Genomic DNA, 13,135 nt, shown 5'->3' on the forward strand with positions numbered 1-13,135 from the left:
ATTATTAATATTAATTATCTATGGTTATATAATTTTATTATATTCAATAATTATTTGATACTTTCATGTCTTATGTTATAAAATTAATAATAAATGATCCCATTGGGTATTAAATTATTATTATCACAATAAAAGTATTATACATTATTAGCCATACGAATAAATATTAAATTGACATGATAAAAATTAAAGATTAATTAATAAATAATAAATATACTACAAAAACAAATATAAAATAATTTTTATCAAGTAAAATACTAATACTTACATACAATATAATTTAAACTTTAATAACTGTTGTCTAGTTTAAATTTAATACATCGAAATATTCGAAATATATTTCAAATGGCTTCGAAAAAGTGTCTGAATTTAGCAAAAGTGAAAGACGAGTTAGTCGATGGTGTATATATCAGACCATCAAAGAAAAAAGTAACTCACTAATTTTTTATGATCTTATATTTTATAAAAAGTAAACAAATATTATTATTGGTTTTATAAAAGATAATGACATCGCAAATCGTCACTAATGACGAGCTAACAAATTTGATTCAAGAACGTTTGGCTAATCGGCGTACTGGTGAACGTACAGAATTTGCTAATCAATTAGCTAGAAAATTAATTAAAAAGTAAGTAAAATAATGTTTAAATGTTTCATGGTTTTAATTAAATACTCTACCTAATTTAAATTTTATATTTTCAAATAGGGTATTTGCTGGACTGCCTTTGTAGTCTGTAGAAAAGTATTTATAGAATATTTTGGTTATTGCAACTATAAGGGTTGCTTAATATATTGAGGCTGGGTTATAGTTTTTAGATTAGATTACTGACTCTATAAGACTGTGTAGTTGTTACTTGTTTTACATTAACCTATTGCACTATTCACGCTTTTGATTTATTAGATCATCATGATAACTGATGTGTTTTCAAATTTTAGTTATTATTGTAAAGCTTAATAGACTAGAAAATGGAAATGTATTTGTTAATGATAATTATTTTTAAAAAAAGTCCATATTATTATTTATAGATGTTTAATATGGTATTATGGTATATTGGTTGCTTCAACACACAGACATATTCATATTTTTAATTAATCAACTATGTTTGTGGGGATAATATAACCAATTATGTCCCCATAATTTTTTATGAGAGTTTACTGTATACTACACTGAACCACGTTGGAGTATAGATGCCTAATTTTTTTTGCTCCGATGCAACATAAAAGTATTGGAGCAAAGTTTGACAACTTAAAAAATTACTATTGCAATTTTAATAATGCATCAAAACAAAATTATAAAAATTAATTATTTAAAGAAATTTTACACATGTAGTAGAATAAAAGACCGAGAAGTATCACTAACAGCGATATTGTTGTGAGATTCATTTTTTGAATGTTTTCTGTAATATTTATTATTTTACATTCCTGTCGAGTGTCGGTAATGTAACTGTATAAGTATTGATCAATATTACCTATGACTTATTATTGGGTGTTGCGTACTTACGTGACGGTTTAGTAAAAACCTACTATACTTTTATTTATGCTGTATGATTAACCTTAATTTATCTAAAATAGTTTTTAATATAAATAGTTTTTAAATTTAGAATAAATTATATAGTCAAAAATAAACCAAAGTTAAAATTTATACTTTTTTTTATGGTTTGTTTGAGAGTATATGTGGTATAATCATGATATTTTAGGAAAAGCCTGAGAGTGTACGGTGAATATGTAGCATACTCTATGGGACCACTACTGAATATTACTATAAACGTATTGTTTAACTGTGCATGCAAAACAAAAGAATTGTTAGAGATATAAAGAGTGATTCAAGCATTAAATTCAGACTGTGTAATTATATGGTTAAATTGCTTACTAAGATAAATATAAAAATTTATATTTTTTAATATTTTAATAAGTTATATCTAATTTACCTAATATTTTAATTGTCTTTAACTTTTGCAGATTGCATGATCAAGATGTAAAGCTTCGAAAAACTAATGGGAAAAAAAGAAGTGGGTTAGTTACTCAAATTATAGATGAAAAAAGTATGTGAAAATTTAAAAACTACATTAGTTATTAATAATATATAACAAATAAAATCTTTAAATTTTATATGTGTAGTTATATATAATAATGCAATTTTATCTTAATATGTAGGTGGTCACTTAAATATGGAAAGAGTTAAAGAAGAAGTTCTTTCTGAATCTGATTTAATTGATGATTTTGATGCAGATAATACACCACCTCCTGTAATGCAAAACAATATTTTTATATTACATTTGAATAAAACAAAGACTGTTTATTAAACCAAATATCTAATTACAATTTTTAATTGTTTTAGAAGAAGCGTAACCCCCCTAAGATGACTTGTAAAGAAATGGCAATGACTATTATAAATTGCAAAAAAGTATTAGAAGATAAGACAACATTAGATAAAAAAGTTGCAAATAAGTTTACATGTGCTCTCAAGTCAAGATTAGCTTATAAGTGAGTTATAATATAAAATTAATTTTAAAAATGTATATCATGTTATTTTTTTTTCAGATTGAAAAAAAAACCAAATAATTCAAGTAAATAATTTATTTTTATTTTTCTGTGCTTATCTTATACTCTGTCCCACAAGAAAACATGCTGATAGAATGAGTTACTCCAGCTGACTGTGCCAAAAATTCACTTCAAGTGTATTGATATCGCCTATCAAAAATATCAAGCGGTAGTGCTACTGTTACCATGCCACCATTGACATCTACTGACAATCACAGTCAATCTGTAAAGATTTTGGTGAGAGATGCGCAAATCAGTTTTCATTTTTCACATGGCATGTTCTCTCATGAGACAGAGTATAGTATTTAATTTATTCATAAAGTTGTATACATTGAGATTTGAGAATATTTATTTTCATGAAAATTTATTATTAAATGGCAACCAATAAGAAGTCCACTACTTAGGTAGTTACAATTCTGTAAACAAACATACACAACCCCTAAAAATTATGATTCCCCTGGTTAAGCTTCTTTGGAGTTGGAAAATAATTTTTTATTTAATTGTATTATATTTAATATACCCTATTTAAAACCAACTTTATACTGGTTTTAGTTACCTAACCATGCCACTGCTCCATGGTAATAAATGATAGTGGGTTTAGGAAAAATCTTTAGTTTACTAAGAAGTGTATGTAATTTTTTTTTGAATTATATTTACTATATTTATGTGATGGCGTTAAAACGGTTTAAAATTAAATCGGTTTTACATTCTTAAATTTTATATTGTGAGCGTTTTAACGCCATCATATATATATTATGTAGTAATTGTAATAATATAAATTATCAACAATATTATTATTATATTCTAAATATAAGTACATTATTTACTATATTCATTAGATAGAAGCTAATATAGATTTTATGTATATTTTAGTTTATTTGGTAAATTAGAATTAATTTTAAACTATCAAGTATATACTTACTGACTACTGTGTGTAAATTACCAACTTGTAATATTATTTATTTAAATTATTTTTTCAATAATATAGTATACAAATAAATTCATAAATTATTTTAAATTAATAATAGAAGAGAAAAATATTTTGAAACTGTACAGTGTATATAATATACATACATATATAATATTTATATTTATATATTTTAAATAATTCTAATATTATTGTAGAATTAAATTTATTAACATATTTCACTGTACCAATTTTTGTGTTCAAAAATAACTTTTGTTTGTTATGTATTTAACATTATAAAATAAATTTCAGAAAAAGTTTAGACTAAATTGTTTATTATTATTTTTACTATAACTATTACTTCAAATAAATTAGTATTCAGGCACAATGTAAGACATGTCACATTGCTACCAAACCTAACGGCTGATAAAAATAATATTACACGTAATATTCTGAGTACCATTGATTGGGATATTGAATTTAAGAAATCTTATAATTGAAGCTGCAGCTAGTCGTCTACAAAAAATTTTAATAATGCTAATTGAGCAATATGTACCGGTACATATATTTCGTAGCTCAACTTTCCCCATACGGACAACGCCTAAATTGAAAAACTTAATTATTAATAAAAAAACTGAAACAGTTTGGTACACATAGGCGTAACTAGGGGGGACTTGTGGGGCTAAGCCCCCCCCCCAAAAAAAAAACAACATATTTTCGCCCTCCTGTCAAAATTCCTAGTCCCACCAACGGAAGCTACGTTTTTAAACTTAATTATCTTTTTAAATTTTAAATATCTTTTTTTTTATTAATATCTTGGAAAAATGTTTATTTTTTTGGTTATCAAATTGTTGTGTAATGACCCTGTGACGTAATACGTATCATTTCGTCTATTTTTAACTATATAAATACTACTTAGAAGTTGTCAATAAACTAAACACAAAAATTGACGTAAAAGACGTACGATTATTCGTAAAAAAATGTTATAATAATATGTTACTATTTTAATGTTAACCTACCTCAATACCACATTTTTATAATTTGTTTTATACATGCCATACACGATACACACTACAAAAATTATAATAATAAAATAATGTTATGATTTAAGGAATAAGTATAAGAGGGTGTGGGGGGCAGAGCCCCCCACATTTGTTATATATATTAAATATGTTAGGGCTTCAGCCCCCTCTAACTTTAAGGTCTAGTTACGCCTATGTTGGTACAATACATTTTCATTGTTACGTGCTCAAGTAAAACTTGAGTCAAGGTTGGCATATGAATCCTATCTATGTAAGATAAATACTTCTCTCCAGAATGACCCACATAAATTTTGATGGTTGATTAATAATCCCCGATATACATCAGGTATCCCAAGTGTTATGCATTATGGTGATATCATTGCATCAGATGTAGATATTGCAAATCTATTTTCACAACTTTTCAAATCCGTTTATAAGTCCCCGTTACCTCCCCCACAATGGAATGCTGAAAATATTGGAATTAAACCATTTACATTTTTGCCTTCTAGACTTACTGTTTAACTTAATAAGGTAGAAGAAAATTTATTATCCCTTAAAACAACTAAGAATAATGGGCCTGATGGTATATCAGCTCAATTTTTATTTAGTATCAAAGCACAGTTAAAATATCTTCTATTGTTATTGTTTAACCTCTCATTAGCCGAAGGTATATTTCCATCAATATTGAAAACGAGCCAGGTAAAACCTATTTATGAATCAGGAGATTCAGGGTCAGTATCTAATTATCGTCCAGTTTCTGGTTTACCTCTAATTGGAAAATTATTCGAAAAGATTGTCCATAAATGTATTGAACGTATATTTAAACTAGTTTTATCAACAAATCAACATGGGTTTTATGGCGGTCGTTCCACAACAATTAGTGTCTTAGAACTATCTGCGTTTATCAGGGATAGCTTCAAAAATATGAATCATGTTGATGTGATATTCACTGATATTTCTGAAGCTTTCGACTCAATAAACCATATAGTGTTAATTGATATTCTGGATAGATTGGGTGTAGATGAACCTTTGCTCTCCTGGTTCAAATCCTATATAACCGGTCGACGACAGTTTGTATCCTTTTTTAATTAAAAATCCACGAAGTATTAAGTCATTTCTGGAGTCACACAAAGTGGGCTCTTGTCTCCACTTTTATTTAATATCCTAATATAATAAATACATTATGCGAATCTGTTGACAGCAAATTGCTATTATTTGCGGATGATGTAAAATTATTTAATTGCGTTCAATTTGAGTGATGCTATTATTGCTATTTCGTTACAAAAATCGTTGAATAAGTTAGTCCATTGGTGTAAATGGTGTAATACAGTTGGATTAGAGCACAATCCATAATTTTAAAGTTATGTCTTTTTCGAGACGCCACTCAATCATTCGATATGATTACTCTATTGATAACGCGATACTACAGCGAATAAACCAAGTTGAAGATTTAGGTTTTATTTTTACTCAAACGTTATCGTTTGCAGTGTTTGTACCTCATGTCCTCATATTGACTGGATAATAGGCAAAGCATTGCGATCATTAGGGTTTATAAGGCGACATGCTGCAGTGTCAGTCATGTCTGTAAGATGTTTGTTAATATTATATACTTCTCTTGTTAGATTACTTGTAGAGTATGGGTCTGTGGTATGGTCTCCAAGGACCAAATGTGACATAATTCAAATTGAACGTGTTCAGAATCGTTTTTTGAAAATGGTTTCTCGATCTATGAGCATTATTCACGAACCTCGTGAAGTTATGACTATAAACCTGTCTTAACAGCACTACATTTATCCACCCTGAGCGAAAGAAGAAATATGAGTGATATTTGATATTAAATGTTTAAATGGTTTAGTCTCTGGTGCAATTGACTCACCAGACTTGTTATCTAGGATAGATTTTCGAATTTCAGGTATAACCCGTTCACGTGACCACCACTACTTTGCTCCAGTGACAAAATATTATTTGGATGATGATCCTCTAATGAGAGCTATGTCTTAAGTTAATAGTCAAACTAATTAAACTATTTTTCTAATTTAGGTTTTCGTTTTCGTTATCTTTAATTTTTAGGAGTCCACTATGTCCACTATGTAATACTGTATAATTTTAATTTATTGATACTCAATGTGTTATATAATATAATACATAAATATGTTATAATGTATAATATTCATTAATAAGTAATATATTGTAAAAGCTGTATGGCGTTTAAAAATAAAAATATATAAAATAAATTATCACTTATTTTTACCCTTGCTTCTAATAAAAATTTAACGGTCTCCGACTCTATGTCATGTCTACAATCACTAATAATATCCTATTATTTTAATTCCCACTAATCTCCCTTAGTACTTAAAATAAAATTAATCATCCTAAAACTATAGCAATCCAATTATATTATCCAATTTCTTTGGGTTCCTAGTCACATTGGTATACATGGGAACGAGGTCCTCGACAATTTGTCGAAATCTACGTCTAATTTAATCTGTCCGGGCCGCATCCAACTTCCTCGAACCGACTTCATCGCATTTTTAGGATGTTATATATCCAACCTCTGCTCTACATACTGTTCCAACCTCCCAGCTGATTTTGCCACCAGGTACAAAAACATTGCACCAAACATTAAAAACAAAACATGGTTCAATAACCATAATTTACCCAGGTCAACTATTTGTTAATTTAACCGTCTACTCATATGTCATTCATTACTACCTGCTCACACTTACAAATTTGGGTTAAACGATTCCCCACTCTGCACTCTACATCTTAATGAAAGAGTCAGCGATCTCTTTTATCTTCTCTTCAACTGCCCTTCCCTGCATGCGAAGCACATTATTTTGTTCAATTCTCTAAAATCTATTAACATCCTCCTCATCATTTTCTCCATCCTTAACTCCAATTCTGAATATGTCATCAATTCAATTATCAATTTTATCCCGATGGTTGGTTTTATCATATTATAATATTATTTTATTTATTTTTGTCCTATCTTTGTTTTATTGTTTAATATTTTATTGTTAATTTAGTTATGTTTTGTACATGATAAATGTTGAGTTGTAATATTAATATATATTATTACCTACTAAAAGCTAATAAAAAAAAATTTTAATTAAAAAAAATATTGAACTTAATGTGGCGAATGAAAATTACACTTATTAATATTATCACTTGTAATTATTTATCATAATCTTGTTTCAAATTGAACGTAATAAACCATATAATTTTAAATTCTATGCACGGACTAAGATATATCTTTGTCCGCAATTCTTAGCAAAGCAAGTTGGTACTTTTGATAGGTAAAAAATGGTAAAAATTAATAGGTACGAATGGTACGATTTATTTGAATGAATGTTATTCACATATATTAATAATGAATGAAGACAATGCACCTATCTCCTCTCCCAATAAATGTGTTCACCCTTCACCTATACCTGCTATTGAGCTATCTTGTACCTGACACGTCCTGTAGTATGTGTTCTACTTTGGTTCTACTGGCAATATTGCGAGTTAGCGGCTACAGTATGCGACATGCACTTTAAAGCAATATTTAAACGATATTTTATTCTTACAAGTTATTTACTAAATAATATTTAGTAACGGATGTTTTAAAAGTGGTTTTTATGATGAAATAAATAATACCTACTCAAATTTATTATAAAGAGATAGGTCGCACATTATTTTAAAACAAAAATGTCCATTTCCCTTAATAATTCGTTAATGTGTTCTTTTTATTAATTCCTATGAATCACATTGTAATACAATACCTCATTAACTCCTGTAAATTGTAATATTCAATCATATCTATAAATAATATAATTCTGTTATTATTTATTATTTTTTAAATAATAATATAATTTGAAAGCAATTAAGTATATCAGTTGTACTACTTTACTAATATTTTTAGCTTCATATTTCTCTACAAACATTTAATCCTTTGAGTGCCTACCTATACGTGCATTTAACACCATCATTGTAATTGCTATTATGTCGCGACAGAGTGCATACGACAAGATAGTCCTGACATTGTTTATCATCGGCATACTGAGCGGTCAGTAGAGCAGCCCTTGTGTCCTCTTTTTTTAAAAGAAACTTTATCGAATTAAAAGAATAGCGTTAGTACTTGTTAGGGTTATTCTCAACTGATTCTCTATCATAAAAACAGATTTAGATACCTATACCTAGTCATCTAGATATTATTGTCATTAACTGAATAGGTTTGTCGTTCGAGTAAGTGGAATAGCAAATATATTGAAATATGTATTTTGTTCCTATATAATAAGAGGAAGTTTTGATGTACCGTGAGAAGTGTCTTACTTTAGAGATCCATGTGACATTCAAAACAAAATTGATGGTTAAGCGTCAACATTTTCAGAAAAGAAAACTCTAATGGAATCATCGTTTAAAATTGTATTGTATTGTAGGGAAGTAGTAGCTAACAACCCCTACCGGCCTTCAATAGATACCACAGAAAAAAAAAGGTTAGGTAGTTAAGTATTAAATAAGTAGTATTTTATAATATTAGTAGGCACGTAGGTAAGTATAATATTACATTTATTTAATATATATTATACTTATACTAGATATCCTAGTTATAGACAATTTTATTCTGTTTGGTGAAGGGCGAGGGCGTAACTATAAAAGCGAAAAGAAACGCCTTCGCGTACCTAACACCAGTGTTAAACGTTTGAAATTTCGAAATTAATTATAAATTGTAACGATTTTGAATTTATCTTTGATTATCATTGACATTGAGTACAAAAGATGTTTTAGAACATTAATTATTATAAAATATTAAATTATGCTGAAAGCCTGAAAGGACAGAGGAAAATTCACTTAAATTATGAAAAATCTCAAAAATCAGAAATCTTTTGTTAATTTGTTATCTAGAATATGAAATCAAGATTAATTAAAATTCAAATGATCCGTCTGTTTTCCTCCATGGCGAGTATCTTATTCTTCCACGTTCTTCTGGTGGATTCTAGAATATTCTATCCCCGATTTTGATACGCTGCGCGTGTATATGTATACCGTTCGTGGGTTAGTGTCCTATAGTGTTGTGCAATGCCATTCGATAAACACTTTCGGTGTAGTACGCAAATACAATTTTTTCATGAAAACATTACTTTTAAATAGTATTTAATAAATACGAATTCATTATATTCATAACAACTAACAAGTAACTACTGGCCATAAATATTTTGAAATAAATAATTATATGCTACACTATATTTTACGCCTGTGGACATATTTGAAGTGAAAATTACTCGTGAAAGAACATAATTCACTACCAGTAAGTAATTTGACTTTTTACTTCCTACGTTAAAAATAATTGGATTACCCATAGGTTAAACTTAGAATGTTATTAATTTATTATTATTTTACTCGTCTTTGGAAGTTAGAAATTGTACATTATATCGATGTGTGCTAGCGTCTATGTGTAAATCGTTATTTTCTGTATGCGATGGATATGTAAGCAGAATATACATGTGCTATTTTTTTTTTATCTATTATTTTTATTCTATGTCCATGTCTATTTTTTTCGATTATACATTTTTTAACATAAATTTCGGTTTCTGTTTTATGTCTAACTACTTCAAGATAATTTCGACCTATTACTCTTTGTTAAAGTGTTATAACCATGACTTGTTAGTAGGGACTTATATGGTATTGTATATATTTTGTATCATTCTTCCATCTATGCAAGTTTAGAGAGTTCAAAGTTACTACTATACTAGGTAGTTGTTTAATTCTTACTTTGAGACCTTTCAAGAACTCATAAATAATACATTTATGTTATTATAACCAAATGGTGATCTGATTAAAAAAGTTGTTCCTACCTATTAAGCTTACTTTTCTGGTATAGTTTCTTAAATGCTTTCTGCTTAAATTATTGTACACTTAATGTTTACAAAATAATATTTTATTTATTTATCTGTAATGTCTAAATTTGATACAATATTGGTTGTTTATGGCAATAAATACAATATATCTATTTTTATTTAATATTTCTGATCTGAAACATTATGGAATTGAATGTTTTTTTTTTACCTATTTTACTAATATTTTTATTTATCTATTCCATTTACAAATGATTAAATATGTTTGCATTTACTTTTATAAATTATTATGCATAACAGACATTTAGGTAAATAGAGTAAAATAAAATATAGGCATTAATTCAGATCATATGTATTGTTTTTTTAAATATTACAAATGTTTTAACAATTATGAATTATTGATATATTTGCAGAAAAGTAGTGGTCAACCTTTTTATTTCATAATAAACGAATAAAATATAACTATTTGTTATACCTACCATCAATAATTATCTTAACAATTATTAACTTTATCATGAAATTTATACTTATTAAATAAAATATTCATTAAAGCAGACAAAAATATTTTTTTTCGCATTGTAAATGTATTTATGTACTTATCACAATCACAATCACCCAATTATGAAATCCTTAATAACAGTTGAATTTGATTTTAGCATATGATGGGAAAAGACTATTACCAAATCCTAGGAGTGTCAAAGGGAGCTGCAGATGATGAAATTAAAAAGGCATATCGAAAATTGGCGCTCAAATACCATCCAGACAAAAACAAGAGTGCAGGAGCTGAAGAAAAATTCAAAGAGGTAGCAGAAGCATATGAAGTATTAAGTGATAAAAAAAAACGTGATATATATGATAAATATGGAGAAGATGGTCTTAAAGGAGGTGCTGGCCAAGGAAATAATTCTAACAACTATTCATATACTTTCCATGGCGATCCTAGAGCCACATTTGCACAGTTCTTTGGCTCATCAAATCCATTTGGCAACATATTTGGTAACAGTGGTTCAATGTTTGATGACGAAATGGACTTTGATGATGGTTTTATTCGAATGTCACATGGACCACCTGGCATGGGTGCTTTCAGGTCGCAGTCGTTCAACGTTCACGGTTCACCAATGGGAAGAACTAAGGAAAAAGCTCAAGACCCAGCTATTGAACATGAAGTATATGTATCATTAGAGGATATAAGTAAAGGGTGTACAAAAAAAATGAAAATCTCTAGAAGAGTGCTCCAAGCAGATGGAACTTCTAGAAAAGAAGATAAAGTGTTAACAATCAATATTAAACCTGGATGGAAATCAGGTACTAAAATTACATTTCAAAAAGAAGGAGATCAGGCAATGAATAGAATACCTTCAGACATTGTTTTTGTAATAAGAGACAAACCTCATCCAGTTTTTAAACGTGATGGAAATGATATTAGATATACAGTTCCAATTACTCTTAAACAAGTAAGTTATTATTTATTCATCTTTTATCAATATTTTAAATATAATAAAAATATTTTATTTTTTAGGCACTTTGTGGCGTAGACGTTGTAGTTCCTACTTTAACTGATAAAAAACTTCCTATCAGCTTAAAATCAGAAGTTGTTAAACCTACGACAGTAAAACGATTTCAAGGATACGGTCTTCCGTATGCTAAAGAACAATCGAGAAGAGGAGATTTGTTGGTTTCATTTGATATTAAATTCCCTGAAACTATTTCACCCGCTAAGAAAGCTATTTTGTGTGATACACTACCATGAGTAGTTTTAATCAGTTCAAAATTATTCTTGGCCTTTTATTTTGTCTAATGAATTTTTTTTTATATATATATATATATATGATATATTATATTAATAAGATATATTGTATGTTTCTTAATCTTGTTTTTTCTAACATCTTCGTTCATTGAAGATAAAATAATAAATATTCCGGAGTAAATAATTTAGGTATTATTGTGTACATAGAATTTAACATACATTTTTTTGTTAATAAATTGAACAACATTCTGGTTTATCTGAATGCCACGATTTTTTGAATTTTTATTGAAATATTCCTTGTTATTTAATCTGTGCGCCAAAACTTGTAGTTCTATTTATATATACAGTGTATATTTTATTTATAGATGTAGCTACAAGAAAATATTGGCTCTTGTGCTCCTCTGGACAAATGTTTTACAATTATTATTGTATATTTATTGCTAATTTTTGTATATAAATATGTTATTAAAACAATGAGTCAACTTATTTGTTTGTAATAATTTGTTTTATTTTAATTTTGTTATGATTAGTAATGGTATTATGAGGTTTATAATTGTGTTCAACAATATTTAGATTTTATTTTATAAAATCTTGAATTTTTTTAAAAATAATTTTGCTGGCATATACTCCTTGACAGAAGTCAATGTTTTCCTTCAAATGCACAAAATTGATTTTATTACATATAAACAAATAATTTAGTATGGCAATGACTAACTAATTATTTGTGAAAGTATATCTTTCTAGTTGTTATAAAATGGATTTCAGAGCATATGGTAACAAAGCAAAATAACCATAGGTTAAGTTAGGCGCAAATAGTGATAAAAATATTAGCACCTTTAAATAATGTTTTTGTGTATGTATCAAAAACATAAAATAGAAAATCAACCTTGTTTTTTTATATTTATTAAAATAGCACCAATGAGAGTAACAAAATGTTCACATATTGGAGTTTGGGTGTATCATGAATACTAATATTAACCATTGAGGATTTAATATTTCCATAAGGAATAAAATAAGACAGAATTTGGTAACAGTTAAGTTCTAAATATACTAATAGAAATCCTGATAGCATCACCGGCATAC

At 27.7% G+C, this 13,135-nt stretch overlaps 2 protein-coding genes and 1 pseudogene across 3 annotated transcripts; all 3 read left to right on the forward strand.

Annotated features, from left to right (window-relative positions):
* The first annotated feature begins 38 nt into the window (after positions 1-38).
* Positions 39-3,254, forward strand: LOC107162864 (uncharacterized). 2 transcript variants are annotated; one of them, XM_015509978.2, is made up of 6 exons: positions 39-429; positions 502-626; positions 1,958-2,040; positions 2,153-2,244; positions 2,340-2,482; positions 2,540-3,254. In XM_015509978.2, the coding sequence occupies exons 1-6, from the start codon at positions 346-348 to the stop codon at positions 2,571-2,573; spliced, it is 561 nt and encodes a 186-aa protein (XP_015365464.1). In that variant the 5' UTR covers positions 39-345; the 3' UTR covers positions 2,574-3,254. The 2 variants fall into 2 exon arrangements, with proteins under 2 accessions (XP_015365464.1, XP_015365463.1); XM_015509977.2 differs by having other exon boundaries at positions 66-429; positions 2,337-2,482.
* Positions 3,255-5,510: 2,256 nt separating this feature from the next.
* On the forward strand, positions 5,511-6,490 carry LOC149057552 (uncharacterized; annotated as a pseudogene).
* A 3,013-nt stretch (positions 6,491-9,503) lies between these two features.
* Positions 9,504-12,538, forward strand: LOC107171964 (dnaJ protein homolog 1). Its single transcript, XM_015522227.2, has 3 exons — positions 9,504-9,758; positions 10,962-11,759; positions 11,825-12,538. Exons 2-3 carry the CDS (start codon positions 10,965-10,967, stop codon positions 12,053-12,055), a joined length of 1,026 nt encoding a protein of 341 aa, XP_015377713.2. The 5' UTR covers positions 9,504-9,758; positions 10,962-10,964; the 3' UTR covers positions 12,056-12,538.
* Positions 12,539-13,135: the final 597 nt, after the last annotated feature.

Source organism: Diuraphis noxia, unplaced genomic scaffold (genome assembly GCF_037042655.1).
Source record: "Diuraphis noxia isolate RWA-SAM2 unplaced genomic scaffold, SU_Dnox_SAM2 contig0003, whole genome shotgun sequence".
In the NCBI taxonomy this organism is placed as follows: domain Eukaryota; kingdom Metazoa; phylum Arthropoda; class Insecta; order Hemiptera; family Aphididae; genus Diuraphis; species Diuraphis noxia.

Excerpts from the sequence above, each read along its gene's own strand:
- LOC107162864 (XM_015509977.2), top strand. The coding sequence starts at position 346 with ATGGCTTCGAAAAAGTGTCTGAATTTAGCAAAAGTGAAAGACGAGTTA. Across the intron at positions 430-501 it reads TCAGACCATCAAAGAAAAAA|ATAATGACATCGCAAATCGT; the intron begins GTAACTCACTAA and ends GTTTTATAAAAG. Across the intron at positions 627-1,957 it reads GCTAGAAAATTAATTAAAAA|ATTGCATGATCAAGATGTAA; the intron begins GTAAGTAAAATA and ends TAACTTTTGCAG.
- LOC107171964 (XM_015522227.2), top strand. The coding sequence starts at position 10,965 with ATGATGGGAAAAGACTATTACCAAATCCTAGGAGTGTCAAAGGGAGCT. Across the intron at positions 11,760-11,824 it reads TTCCAATTACTCTTAAACAA|GCACTTTGTGGCGTAGACGT; the intron begins GTAAGTTATTAT and ends TTTATTTTTTAG.